The 13419-nt window shown below is 43.4% G+C and overlaps 1 protein-coding gene across 4 annotated transcripts in view; it reads left to right on the top strand.

Annotated features, from left to right (window-relative positions):
• Positions 1–13419, top strand: part of zfat (zinc finger and AT hook domain containing) — a 187885-nt gene that overhangs the window by 105935 nt on the left and 68531 nt on the right. For all 4 annotated transcript variants that reach the window (XM_070895392.1, XM_070895402.1, XM_070895412.1 and 1 more), the window contains 2 exons: positions 8744–8831; positions 11674–11823. In XM_070895392.1, the coding sequence (XP_070751493.1) occupies positions 8744–8831; positions 11674–11823 (238 nt within the window). The remainder of the gene's footprint in view (positions 1–8743; positions 8832–11673; positions 11824–13419) is intronic.

The raw sequence follows: 13419 nt of genomic DNA, 5'->3' as shown, positions 1-13419 counted from the left end.
TGGGAGGTCGCAGTATTGATTAAAGGAACAATTACAGCTGAGGAGGAATGATATGTTAGAAGGATCATCAAATTAGGTCACATGGGTTGAATTGAAGAACAAAAGTGGGGCGATCACACTGCTGGGAGTGTACTATGGAACCGATAACAGTCAGAGGGAGATCGAAGAGTAAAATATGTAGACAATTTTCTGAGCAAAACTATAGGGATTTCAATTGCAACCTCCCCCAGCCGAAGTCCATTACCCCAGCGCAAGTGCTGCCTTCCCCAAGCCGAAGTCCCTTACCCCAGCGCAAGTGCTGCCTCTTCCAGCCGAAGTCCCTTACCCCAGCGCAAGTGCTACCTTTTCCAGCTGAAGTCCCTTTCCCCAGCGCAAGTGCTGCCTCTTCCAGCCGAAGTCCCTTACCCCAGCGCAAGTGCTACCTTTCCCAGCCGAAGTCCCTTACCCCAGCGCAAGTGCTACCTTTCCCAGCCGAAGTCCCTTACCCCAGCGCAAGTGCTGCCTCTTCCAGCCAAAGTCCCTTACCCCAGCGCAAGTGCTACCTTTCCCAGCCGAAGTCCCTTACCCCAGCGCAAGTGCTACCTTTCCCAGCCGAAGTCCCTTACCCCAGTGCGAGTGCATGACCTTGCCGCCGCCCCCCCCCACCCCCGCCATAAATGGGGCATTGTGTGCGGATTGTTAACTGGTTTATTGGGTATGAAGTGAATAGTGACAGTGTCGTGACTTCTGGGTTTCATCCATTGCAACGATGTCCCTTGTAACACATTGATGTGGAACCAAAATAAAGGCTCAATACAAGTCTGATAAAGAATCAAAAATAATGTTTATTTGCGAATACCTATAGCTTGGCTATCTCTCTCTCTCTCTCTCTCTCTCTCTCTCTCTCTCTCTCTCTCTCTCTCTCTCTCTCTCTCTCTCTCCTCCCTCCCTCCCTCCCTCCCTCCCTCCTATAGATAGAGAGGAAGTATTAAGGGGCTTAGCAGCTTTGAAAGTGGATAAATCCCCAAGCCCGGATGAAATGTATCCCAGACTGTTCAGAGAAGTAAAAGAGGAAATATCTGATGCTCCGACCATCATTTTCCAATCCTCTCTGACTACAGATAATGTACCTTTGTTTAAAAAGGGAGGAAGGGGTAGACCGAGTAAATACAGACCTGTCAACCGAACCTCGGTGGTGGACAAATTATTGGAAAAAATTCTGAGGGACAGGATAAATCTTAATTTAGAAAAACGAGGATTAATCAAGGACAGTTAGCATGGATTTGTAAAGGGAAAGCCATGTTTGATTAACGATTGAATTTTTTGAGGAGGTAGCAAGGAGGGTCGATGAGGGTAGTGCATTTGATGTAGTGTATATGGATTTTAGCAAAGCTTTTAATAAGGTCCCATGTGACAGACTAGCAACGAAAGTAAAAGCCCATGGAATCCAGGGCTAAATGGCAAGTTGAATCCAAAATTGGCTCAGAGGCAGGAAGCAAAGAGTAATGGTTGATGACTGTTTCTGTGACTGGAAGGCTCTTTCCAATGGGGTTCCGCAAGGCTCAGTGCTTTTTGTGGAATACATCAATGATTTAGACTTGAATGTAGGAGTATGAGTAAGAAGTTTGCAGATGATACTAAAATTGGCTGTGTGGTTGATAAAGAAGAAAGCTGTAGACTGCAGAAAGATATCAATGAACTGGTAAGGTGAGCAGAACAGTGGCAAATGGAATTCAATCCGGAGTAGCACGAGGAGGGCTAACAAGACCAGGGCATACACATTAAATGGTAGGGCACTGAGAAGTGTAGAGGAACAAAGGGACCTTGGAGTGCATATCCACAGATCCCTGAAAGATAGCAGGCCAGGTAGATAAAGTGGTTAAGAAGGTATACGGAATACTTGCCTTTAGTAGCCGAGCCATAGAATGCAAGAGCAGGGAGGTTATGCTTGGACTGTATAAAACACTTGTTAGGCTACAGCTGGAGTACTGCTTGCAGTGCTGGTCACCACATTACAGGAAAGATGTGATTGCACTAGAGAAGGTACAGAGGCGATTTACGAGGATGTTGCCTGGACTGGAGAATTTTAGCTATGATGAAAGATTGGATAGACTGGTTTGTTTTCTTTGGAACACAGGAGATTGAGGGGAGACCTTACTGAGGTGTATAAAATTGAGGGGCCGAAATAGAATGGATAGGAAGGACCTATTTTCCGTAGCAGAGGGGTCAACAATCAGGGGCATAGATTTAAAGTAATTGGTAGGAGGTTTAGAGGGGATTTGAAGGGAAATATCCACCCAGAGGGTGGTGGGGTTCTGGAACTCACTGCCTGAAAGGGTGGTAGAGGCAGAAACCCTCACCATACTTAAAAAGTACTTGGATGTGCACCTGAAGTGCCGTAACCTACAGGGCTATGGTACAAGAGCTGGAAAGTGGGATTAGACTGAATAGCTTTGTCGGCTGGCGTTGACACAATGGGCCGAAATGGCCTCGTTCCGTGCTGTAAATTTCTATGATTCTATTCTAATGCTTCCAATGCTTCTTAAGAATGTGTTCTTTTCGAACATTCGCCAGTTCTGACGAAGGGTTGTCGAATCCAAAATGTTAACTCTGTTTTTCTCTCCACAGATGCTGCTTGACTCACTGAGATTTCCAGCCTTTTCTCTTTTTTATTTCCGATTCCAGCATCTGTAGCATTTTGCTTTTGTATAGAAACATAGAAAATAGGTGCAGGAGGAGGTGATTCGGCCCTTCGAACCTGCACCACCATTCAATAAGATCATGGCTGATCATTCACCTCAGTACCTCTTTCCTGCTTTCTCTCCATACCCCTTGACCCCTTTAGCCGTAAGGGCCATATCTAACTCCCTCTTGAATATATCCAACTGTCATCAACACTCTCTGTGGTAGAGAATTCCACAGGTTAACAACTCTCTGAGTGAAGAAGTTTCTCCTCATCTTGGTCCTAAATGGCTTAACCCTTATCCTTAGACTGTGTCCCCTGGTTCTGGACTTCCCCAACATCGGGAACATTCTTCCTGCATCTAACCTGTCCAGTCCCATCAGAATTTTATATGTTTCTATGAGATCCCCTCTCATCCTTCTAAACTCCAATGAATACAGGCCCAGTTGATCCAGTTTCTCCTCATATGTCAGTCCTGCCATCGCGGGAATCAGTCTGATGAATCTTCACTGCACTCCCTCAATAGCAAGAACGTCCTTACTCAGCTTAGGAGACTAAAACTAAACACAATATTCCAGGTGTGACCTCACCAAGGCCCTATCCATTCTATTTCGGCCCCTCAATTTTATACACCTCAGTAAGGTCTCCCCTCAATCTCCTGTGTTCCAAAGAAAACAAACCAGTCTATCCAATCTTTCATCATAGCTAAAATTCTCCAGTCCAGGCAACATCCTCGTAAATCGCCTCTGTACCTTCTCTAGTGCAATCACATCTTTCCTGTAACTGCAGTAAGACCTCCCTGCTCCTATACTCAAATCCCTTAGCTATGAAGGCCAACATACCATTTGCCTTCTTCACCGCCTGCTGTACCTCCATGTCAATTTTCAATGATTGATGTACATTACACCCAGATCTCGTTGCACCTCCCCTTTTCCTAATCTGCCGCCATTCAGATAATATTCTGCCTTTGTGTTTTTGCCACCAAAGTGGATAACCTCACATTTATCCACATTATACTGCATCTGCCATGCATTTGCCCACTCACCTAACCTGTCCAAGTCTCCCTGCAGCCTCTTAGCATCCTCCTCACAGCTCACACCACCACCCAGCTTAGTGTCATCTGCAAACTTGGAGATATTACATTCAATTCCTTCATCTAAATCATTAATGTATATTGTAAATAGCTGGGGTCCCAGCACTGAGCCCTGCGGCACCCCACTAGTCACTGCCTGCCATTCTGAAAAGGACCCGTTAATCCCGACTCTGCTTCCTGTCAGCCAACCAGTTCTCTATCCACGTCAGTACATTACCCTCAATACCATGTGCTTTAATTTTGCACGCCAATCTCTTGTGTGGGACCTTGTCAAAAGCCTTTTGAAAGTCCAAATACACCACATCCACTGGTTCTCCCTTGTCCACTCTACTAGTTACATCCTCAAAAAAATTCTAGAAGATTTGTCAAGCATGATTTCCCTTTCATAAATCCATGCTGACTTGGACCGATCCTGTCACTGCTTTCCAAATGCGCTGCTATTTCATCTTTAATAATTGATTCCAACATTTTCCCCACTACTGATGTCAGGCTAACTGGTCTATAATTACCCGTTTTCTCTCTTCCCTCCCTTTTTAAAAAGTGGGGTTACATTAGCTACCCTCCAGTCTATAGGAACTGATCCAGAGTCGATAGACTGTTGGAAAATGATCACCAGTACATTCACTATTTCTTGGGTGTAAGATATTCTATTTATCCTGGTACTGAAGCAGGGCATGAGCAAGTTTCTTCTGCTTTCAGAAATAGTACATTGCGTTGCCATAACAGTTGCAAACTCATTTTTGTCCAGAAATTTCTACATTGAGCCATTTATACAGTGGGAAGATGGACAAGAGTGCAGGATGGCTGGAATACTATCTTGGTCTACTGAACAGTTGGACAGGGAATATTAGGATGCAGGTTTCATGTCGAAGATTAGGTGTCAGCACTCACACCCCTGAGTCAGAAAGGCGTGGGTTCAAGCACCACTCCAAGCTTCGAGCATATAATCTAGTTGTTTATTTTGCTTTTGTAATCTAGTTGTCACTTCAGTGTAGTACTGAGGGATTACTGCATTGCTGGCAGTGCCGTTTTAGATGAGTAGTTGAACCAAGCCGCATTCATCCTTTCACGTGGCAGAAAAAGATCCCACAGCACTATTTCGAAACCAGGCAGGAAAGTTTACCCAATGGCTTGGTCAACATTTATCCCTCAACCACTGACACTATAAAACAGTTTATCTGGTCAGTTATCCCATTTCTATTTGCAGGACCTTCCTGTGCTGCATTTTCTACATTACAAAGTGCCTACACTTCGAAAGTACTTCACAGTAAAGTGCTTTGGGGCATCTTGACTTAGTGAAAGATGCTACTTGTCTGCAAGTTCTTTCTTTTCATTCTATGATTATCCCAAAAAACTGACCATTCACTTCCAGTTGGAACTTTGCTCACCTCTGAGTCAGAAGGTTGTGGGTTCAAGTCCCACTCCAGAGACTTGAGCACATAAATCTAGGTTGACGCTCCAGTGCAGTACTGAGGGTGTGCTGCACTGTCGGAGGTGCTGTCTTTCCAATGAGATGTTAAACCAAGGCCCCATCTGCTCTCTCAGGTGGATGTAAAAGATCCCATGGCACTGTTTCGAAGAAGAGCAGGGGAGTTGTTGTGTATCTGTAAAGCATGCACTCCCATGTTCCGCCACCAGGGAGCGCATCCCCTGAAGTCCCAAGGGATCCCAGCATCCCTTGGGAGCACTGTATATAAGCCGGCCCCTAAGGCCTGTTCCTCATTCTGGAGTGTCTTAATAAAGACTGAGGTCACTGTTACTTTAACCTCCCTGTGTGCAGTCTCATCTGTGTTAGGAACACAATAGGAGCAATCCTTGGTTTCCTGTCCAATATTTATCCTTCAATCAACAATCAGATTAGCTGGTCATTATCACATTGCTGTTTGTGGGAATTAGCTGCCACGTCTCCCACATTACAACAGTTATTAAACTCCAAAAGTACTTAATTGGCTGTAAAGCGCTTTGAGACATCCGGTGGTCGCATAAGGTGTGATATAAATGCAATTCTTTTCTATCTTACTCCTAATTTCCACATTTTTAACATAAATTCCACCGTAGTACATAGTTTGCCTGGATAAGTGTGGCCAATTCCCTTCTTGATCTTCAAAATAGTTAAATTGCCTCTAAATGTTTTCCCATGAGCACATGGTGAATCTATTGCTGCAGGTAGTAAAATTTCAGTCAAAATCTGTTATTACCACCCCCTCCCTAGCAGCTCAGTTGAAACTTTACTGAATGATGCCCGGGCTCCTCCTGGGACTCAAATTAATATCTCCCAAATAAAAAAAATAATTGGCGAGGTGAGAGCTTGGAAAATATATACGGTCATATTGTTAATACAGTCTAGGCCTAGAAAATACCATCACGACATGCTATGGTGAAATGTGATGAAATCTTGCCTTTCAGTGCAGTGTTCTGCAGTTGAGCTTGGCTCATCAAAGATGCTGAGGTTAGTTCTGCTTGTGAAGAGGCTAAGGTACTCTCTGCTTGTGGAGTGGATGTTAACACTAAATGAGAATACAATAAAGTTATTATTCAGAAAGGATGAATATTATCCGACAAAGAGCCTTCTTCATCTGAACGTGTATTATTACATTTCAAACAGTATATGATTATTAATGGTTGGGAATAAATGATGCCTTAATTTATTTAGGTGAATCATGATCTATGAGTCTGCTCCTGGGCTATGTTGGTGCTGGTGTTCAGAAATGTATTTATGTACAATTCATTATCGTGAGATAAATAGAAGGAAAGTAATGCAAAGAATCTGGCTGCCGGATTCAGCGCCATCGTTAACAACTGAGACAGTAGCTGATTATTATGTGTTCCAGATGAGTTTATTAAAGTTACATCATCAGTCGCAGAACAAAGGTTTAAGTGATGTCTGAATGTCATTTAATCTGACGTAAATGGCAGCCTTATACGCACTGTTTTCCTTCTAATCATCCATTAACAAAGACCACTCCGCTCCAGACCTCATTATAGCCTTGGTCCAAACATGGACAAAAGAGCTGAATTCCAGAGGTAAGTGAGAGTGACTGCCCTTGACATCAAGGCAGCATTTAATTGAGTGTGGCATCAAGGAACTCAAGTAAAATTGAAATCAATGGGAATTAGGGGGAAAACTCTCCACTGGCTGGAGTCATACCTAGCACAAGGGAAGATGGTTGTGGTTGTTGGAGGTCAATCATCTCAGCCCCAGACCATTGCTGCAGGAGTTCCTCAGGGCAGTGTCCTAGGCCCAACCATCTTCTGCTGCTTCATCAATGACCTTCCCTCCATTATAAAGTCAGAAGTGGGGATGATTGCATAGTGCTCAGTTTCATTAGCAACTCCTCAGTTAATGAAGCAGTCCGTGCCTGAATACAGCAAAACTTGGATGACATTCAGGCTTGGGCTGATAAGTGGCAAGTAACATTCGCGCCACACAACTGCCAGCAATGACTACCTCAAACTAGCGCCCCTTGACATTCAATGGCATTACCATCGCCAAATCCCCTACCATCAACATCCTGAGGGTCACCATTGACCAGAAACTTAACTGGTCCAGCCACATAAATACTGTGGCTACAAGAACAGGTCAGAGGCTAGGTATTCTGCGGCAAGTGTCTCACCTAACTCCCCAAAGCCTTTTCACCATCTACAAGGCACAAGTCGGGAATGTGATGGAATACTCTCCATTTGCCTGGTTGAGTGCAGCTCCAACAACACTCAAGGAGCTCGACACCATCCAGGACAAAGCAGCCCGCATGATTGGTACTCCATCCCACCCTAAACATTCACTCCCTTCACCACCGGCACACCATGGCTGCAATGTGTACCATCTATGAAATGGACTGCAGCAACTCACCAAGGCTTCTTCGGCAGCACCTCCCAAACCCGCGACCTTTACCTCCTAGAAGGACAAAGGCAGCAGGCGCATGGGAACACCGTCATCTACAAGTTCCCCTCCAAGTTACCATCCTGATTTGGAAATATACCGCCATTCCTTCATCATCGCTGGGTTAAAATCCTGGAACTCCCTCAATACAGCACTGTGTGAGTACTTTCACCACAAGGACTGCAGTGGTTCAAGAAGGTGGCTCACCACCACCTTTTCAAGGGCAATTAGGGATGGGCAATAAATGCTGGCCTTGCCAGCGATGCCCACATCCCAGGAATGGATATAACCCCCCTCCCCCCCCACACACACATAACTCAATGTATTATTAATCATTTAGTTAGTAGGGGTTAATTAGATGTTGACAGAGACTTTCATAAAATGTCAGGCAGCACAGCAATATTAACAACTGATAAATGGAGGGCTTGTGGTTTCTAACAACTTGTGCTGGAGGCCAGACCTGATCTGTGACATTATTATTCACTATCCTCATCCCACCAATGTTCCCTGTAAGCTGCGCTTTGTTCTGCGCGCATGTTTCTTTTAATTTGGGTCCCTTTAACTTTTTGCGCATCAGTGGTGTTCAATGTAAAAGCCGGGACCTTTTAAGATTACTGCGTGGCCATGTGGCTGCACACCTTGAGGGGAATTTTGGATCCAAAATGGTGGCCTTTCACATTATTATGTTTTTATTCATTCTCAGAATGTGGGCATCACAGGCAAGGCTAGCTGACATTTATTGTCCATCCCTAGTAGCCCTTGAGACGGTGGTGGTGGACTTTCTCCTTGAACTGTTACAGTCCATATGGTGAGGGTGCACATACAATGTTGTTGGGTAGCGAGTTCCAGGATTGTGACGAAGAAGGAACAGTGATATATTTCCAAGTCAGGATGGTTTGTGACTTGCCACAGACCAATCATATGAGAGATCTCTGTGTCATGGGGTTCACATAGTTTGAAACAGTTCAGCAGGCCACATCAAGCGGCCACAGTAGAAGCAATACCTATATTTTATATTGTTGGATACATGTGCACATGTACATGCAAATGAAAGTAATGATTGTGCTGACAACTTTTTGCTTCCTTGTTTTGCAATGCTTCCATTCAGGATAAGAAGACTTATACTTGCCCTGTCTGTGAAAAATCCTTTTCTGATGATCGTCTGATCAAGTCTCACATCACCACATACCATCCAGGTGAGTTATCACATCTGCACCACCAACAAGTCTTATTTAACTAATGGATAAAGTTAGTCTTACCTTTTGAATTAAATGCATATAAATCCAAGATTGAAAGTTGAGAGACACTTGCTAAGTTCAGTGATCCATTGTGGATAGAAGCTTGTTCATTCGTATGCCAGTTTCTTCACAGGGAAACGATCACAATTCATTCATTTCCTTGGTAAGGCCTAAACTACAATTTGTTATTTTTAAAGAAGCAATATCCTTACTTCGTCATGAGTTAATGCAGTAGTTCGGATCCTGCATTTATCTTCAGTAGCCCTAGGCTAAAGAGGGGAAAATAATCCAAGCTTACTACTGATCGCCATCCAATAACATCTACTAGAAATGAGTGTGTATGGACATCGTGAGGAATAATAATGTTCGATTCTAAATTCAAATAGTTTGGGTTGAGGTCTAGGATCGTGCATGAAGAATGGCCAGCGGCATCTTCAAACTATCCCCTTGCATGGGGAGTATTCTTCAAGCATGCAGGGATAAAGATGTTCCAGTGACACATGGATCTGGACAGGAGCCAGCCAAAGAACGTCACACTACTTTGTATGTTACTTAATCAAAATTACCTTTCATGACTTAATATTGCACACAGTTTACACAAGCATAAAGACTGAATCAAACAATATATATGACCTTTTAAACCAAGGAATCAACATCAAGGCAGCAGAGTGATCAGCTCTTGCGTGGCCCTTGACTGTTCTTCTGGTGGGGATGACCTCCTCTAGGCGGAGTTTCATTAGGCTCTCATCGATTGCAGTGCCAGACCTGCCACAATGTCCCATTTTTATATGGTTCTTGCTGTTTGTGGCATGAGTAAAAGTTAATGGAAGACACGTTTTGTCCAATCACCCATTGTTGCTAGGCATTAATGACGGACGGCTGGCTGTTGTGTGTCATTCAACTTGCTGAGATGTTGAACCAGGTGCCATTATCTATTTTTCTACTGGTCATTTTATTTGGAGTAGGCCAACATAAATAGGATAACTCTTCTTTCTAATTTAATTCTAATTTGTTATTCTTTCAACTATAGATATATAAATTCTAGTCGCCATACAATGTGAAAGTTAACATATCTAAGTGCCAGCTTGGCTCATTTGGTAGCACTCTTGCCTCTGAGTCAGAAAGTTGTGAGCTTAGGTTGCTCTCCAGGACTTGCTCTCCAGGACTTGCAGACATACTGCATGCAAAGCTGAGGGAAGAAGGTGTCGGCCTCCCTTACCTGTATGCAGACCCTCTCAAGGCCTTGTGTTTCCAATATCTCTTTTCTTAACAATTCCATCTGCCTCAGCAATCTTGAACTGCTTGGTATAATTTCTCAGTCCTGTGGAATTTGTCTCCTTTCTTCCTTAACCGTTGTTTTTGCAAAACACAGGCCTGCTCAAAACTTCTCGAAGCTTTTTCAGTGATTTCTACATAATTAGTTAGGATAAGTATAGTTAAGGAAGTAGTAATGAAACAAGTAGTGGAACTGAAAGTTAAAAAGGAAGACCTTTAGCAAAACTAAATGTTAAACTCCCCCCTCCCCCCTTCTCCCTGGGTAGTAAATATATAAACACCTTCTTATGAAAAGTAGCATTCCCTCAGTTTTGCCCCAAACAGTGGAAATAGTTTCTCTCTATCTACCCTATCTGTTCCTCTTAATATCCTGATCACCCCTTAATCTTCTAAATTCTAGGGAATACAACCCTACTTTATGTAATCTTTCCTCGTAACTTAACCCTCGAAGTCCAGGTATCATTCTGGTAACCCTACGCTGCAATGCCTCTAAGGCCAATATATCCTGCCTAAGGTGTGGTGCCCAGAACAGCTCACCGTACTCCAGGTGTGGTCTAACCAGGGTTTTGTACAGCTGCAGCATAACGTCTAACCCCTTGTACTCTAATCCTCTAGATATAAGCCATTCACCTTTTTGATTTATTTTCTGTACCTGTTCATGACATTTTAATGATCTATGTACCTGAAACCCCAAGGCTCTTTGGACATCCATTGCTTTTAGCGTTTTACTATGTAGAAAGTACCCTCTTCTATCCTTTGTAGGTCCAAAGTGGTTGACCTCACATTGCTTACATTGAAATCCATTTGCCACAGTTTTGCCCATTCACTTAATCTATCAATGTCCCTTTATAAATGTATGCTTTCATCTACAATGCCACCTATCTTTGTGCCGTTGCCAAATTTGGATATATGACTTTCTATGCCATCATCTCAGTCGTTAATAAATATTGTGAATAGTTGAGGCCCCAACACAGATCCCTGCAGGATACCGCTAGTCCCATCCTACCAATTTGAGTACCTACCTATTACGAACTATTATGCTAATATCGAGGGTGTATCAGGCATCATACCCTGCACCTGAATTTCTAGGCCCTAGTGTTATAAGGTCAGCTACAGTTCAAGAGTTCCAATGGTCTGCATAGTATTTTAATCTAAAATCTAATAGCCTTTATTTTAAACATGCATATGAAATAAAACAGATTTATCTGGTACGTTTTCATTCTAAATTTAATTTACTAACACTCCAAGTTATTTTTTTTTAAGGTACAATACACTTTACTTTTTAAAAATCCTCTGATCATTTTCTCTGCTCTTTTCAACTCTTCTGCTTCCTCTCATCTGAAACTCGTCCTGATTGAGAGCAGGTGTCCACCATAAATGTTCTGTAATTCTCCATTAAATATGTCTTTCCACTTTGTACATATCTGCCCCTCATTGTACAAGATTTTAGTTTTGAAGGCAATTGCCGTTGCCCAACAGGCCACCAAATTACTCTAATCTAAACCTTCTTTACTTCAATTTGCAGAGGTCCCCATGAGCACCATCTCAGAGATTCTGGGAAAACGAGTACAACTAAAAGGGCTGATTGGAAAGCGAGCAGTGAAATGTCCTTACTGTGACTGCTATTTCCGGAAAAATGGTACCGACCTGCAGCGCCATATCTGGGCACACGAAGGTATGAATACACTAGCACATTGATAACTTATTTCTTAATTTGGACTTTTTTCCACTCTATTCTTTCTCCCTGTGGGTTGCTGGTATACATTTCCACATGTGCTGACTGACCGCCCCTATCTCACCCAAATAGGGACTAGACAGTGCACATCACAAGGCTATAGAGGGGCTTTTGATAATTGTTGAAATATAGTGACCTCACAAAATGACGGGAGGTCAGCTGTCCAAACTACTTGCCCATGATGCATTGTGGTGCAACTAACATTGCGATGGAACCACTTAATCGGTTCCATATTTTATACTTCTGACTATTTTTTTAATGATTATTTGTTCTCAGGATTTGGGCGACACTGAAAAAGCTCAATTTTGTTTAACTACCCATTCCTAGTTGCCTTGCGAAGGTGGTGGTGGGCTTTGACCTTGAACCACTACAGGCCTTCTAATAGGAAATTCCAGGATTTTGTCCAACAGAGTTGAAAGAAAATGAAAGAAAGACTTGCATTTATATAGTGTCTTTCACGACCACCAGGCATCGCAAAGCGCTTTACATCCAATAAAGTACTTTTGGAGTGTGGTCACTGTTGTAATGTGGGAAATGCGGCAGCCAACTTGCGTACAGCAAACTCCCACAAACAGCAATGTGATAATGACCAGATAATCTGTTTTTGTTATGCTGATTGAGGGATAAATATTGGCCAGGACACTGGGGATAACTCCCCTACTCTTCTTCGAAATAGTGCCATGGGAACTTTTACGTCCACCTGAGAGAGCAGATGGGGCCTCGGTTTAACGTCTCATCCGAAAGACGGCACCTCCCTCAGCACTGCACGAGAGTGTCAGCCTGGATTTATGTGCTCAAGTCCCTGGAGTTAGACTTGAACCCACAATCTTCTGACTCGGAGGTGAGTGTGCTACCCACTGAGCCACAGCTGATACACTGCCAGTCTTTCAGCTGTGTCAGGTATTTCCAAGTCATGACGGTGTTTGACTTGAAGATGCTGGTGATCCCAAGATCCTGCTGCTCTTAGTGGTAGAGGTAGAAGGGCTCGGAGGTGCTGTTGAAGTTACTTTGCTGAGTTGCTGCAATATATTCTGTAGATAGTGCAGCCACAGTGCCCCAGTGGTTGAGAGGGTGGATATTGAGTCCAGTGCCAGGGCACCAATCAGTGTTCTGCTCTGGTTGCAAGCTTCTGGAGTGTTGTTGCAACTGCAATCATATAGGTTAATGGTGAGTATGTAAACACAGTCCTGACTTGAGCCTTGTAGATGCTGGAGAGATTTTGTGGGGTGATGAAGTGAGCCACTTGTTGCAGAGTACCAAGCCTCAGCCTTGCTCATCTAGTTATGCTGTCATTATGTCTAGTCTAGTTAAACTTCTTGTCAGTGGTGACCACTGGGATGTTGATAGTTGGGGACTCGATAAGGGTGATGTTGTTGGGCCTAGATGTTTTCCAGGTTCTGCTATGGGCTGCTTCATTAACAACAATAGCTTGTGTCGTGAAAAAGCCAAAATGCTTCACAATGGAGTGATCAACAAAAACTCTACATGGGCTAGCTTGATAAATTTTTAGCTCAGGTACTGTGACAATTAATGTTA

This window comes from Pristiophorus japonicus, chromosome 1 (assembly GCF_044704955.1).
Source record: "Pristiophorus japonicus isolate sPriJap1 chromosome 1, sPriJap1.hap1, whole genome shotgun sequence".
NCBI lineage: Eukaryota > Metazoa > Chordata > Chondrichthyes > Pristiophoridae > Pristiophorus > Pristiophorus japonicus.
This window is presented reverse-complemented; position numbering and strand designations above follow the sequence as displayed.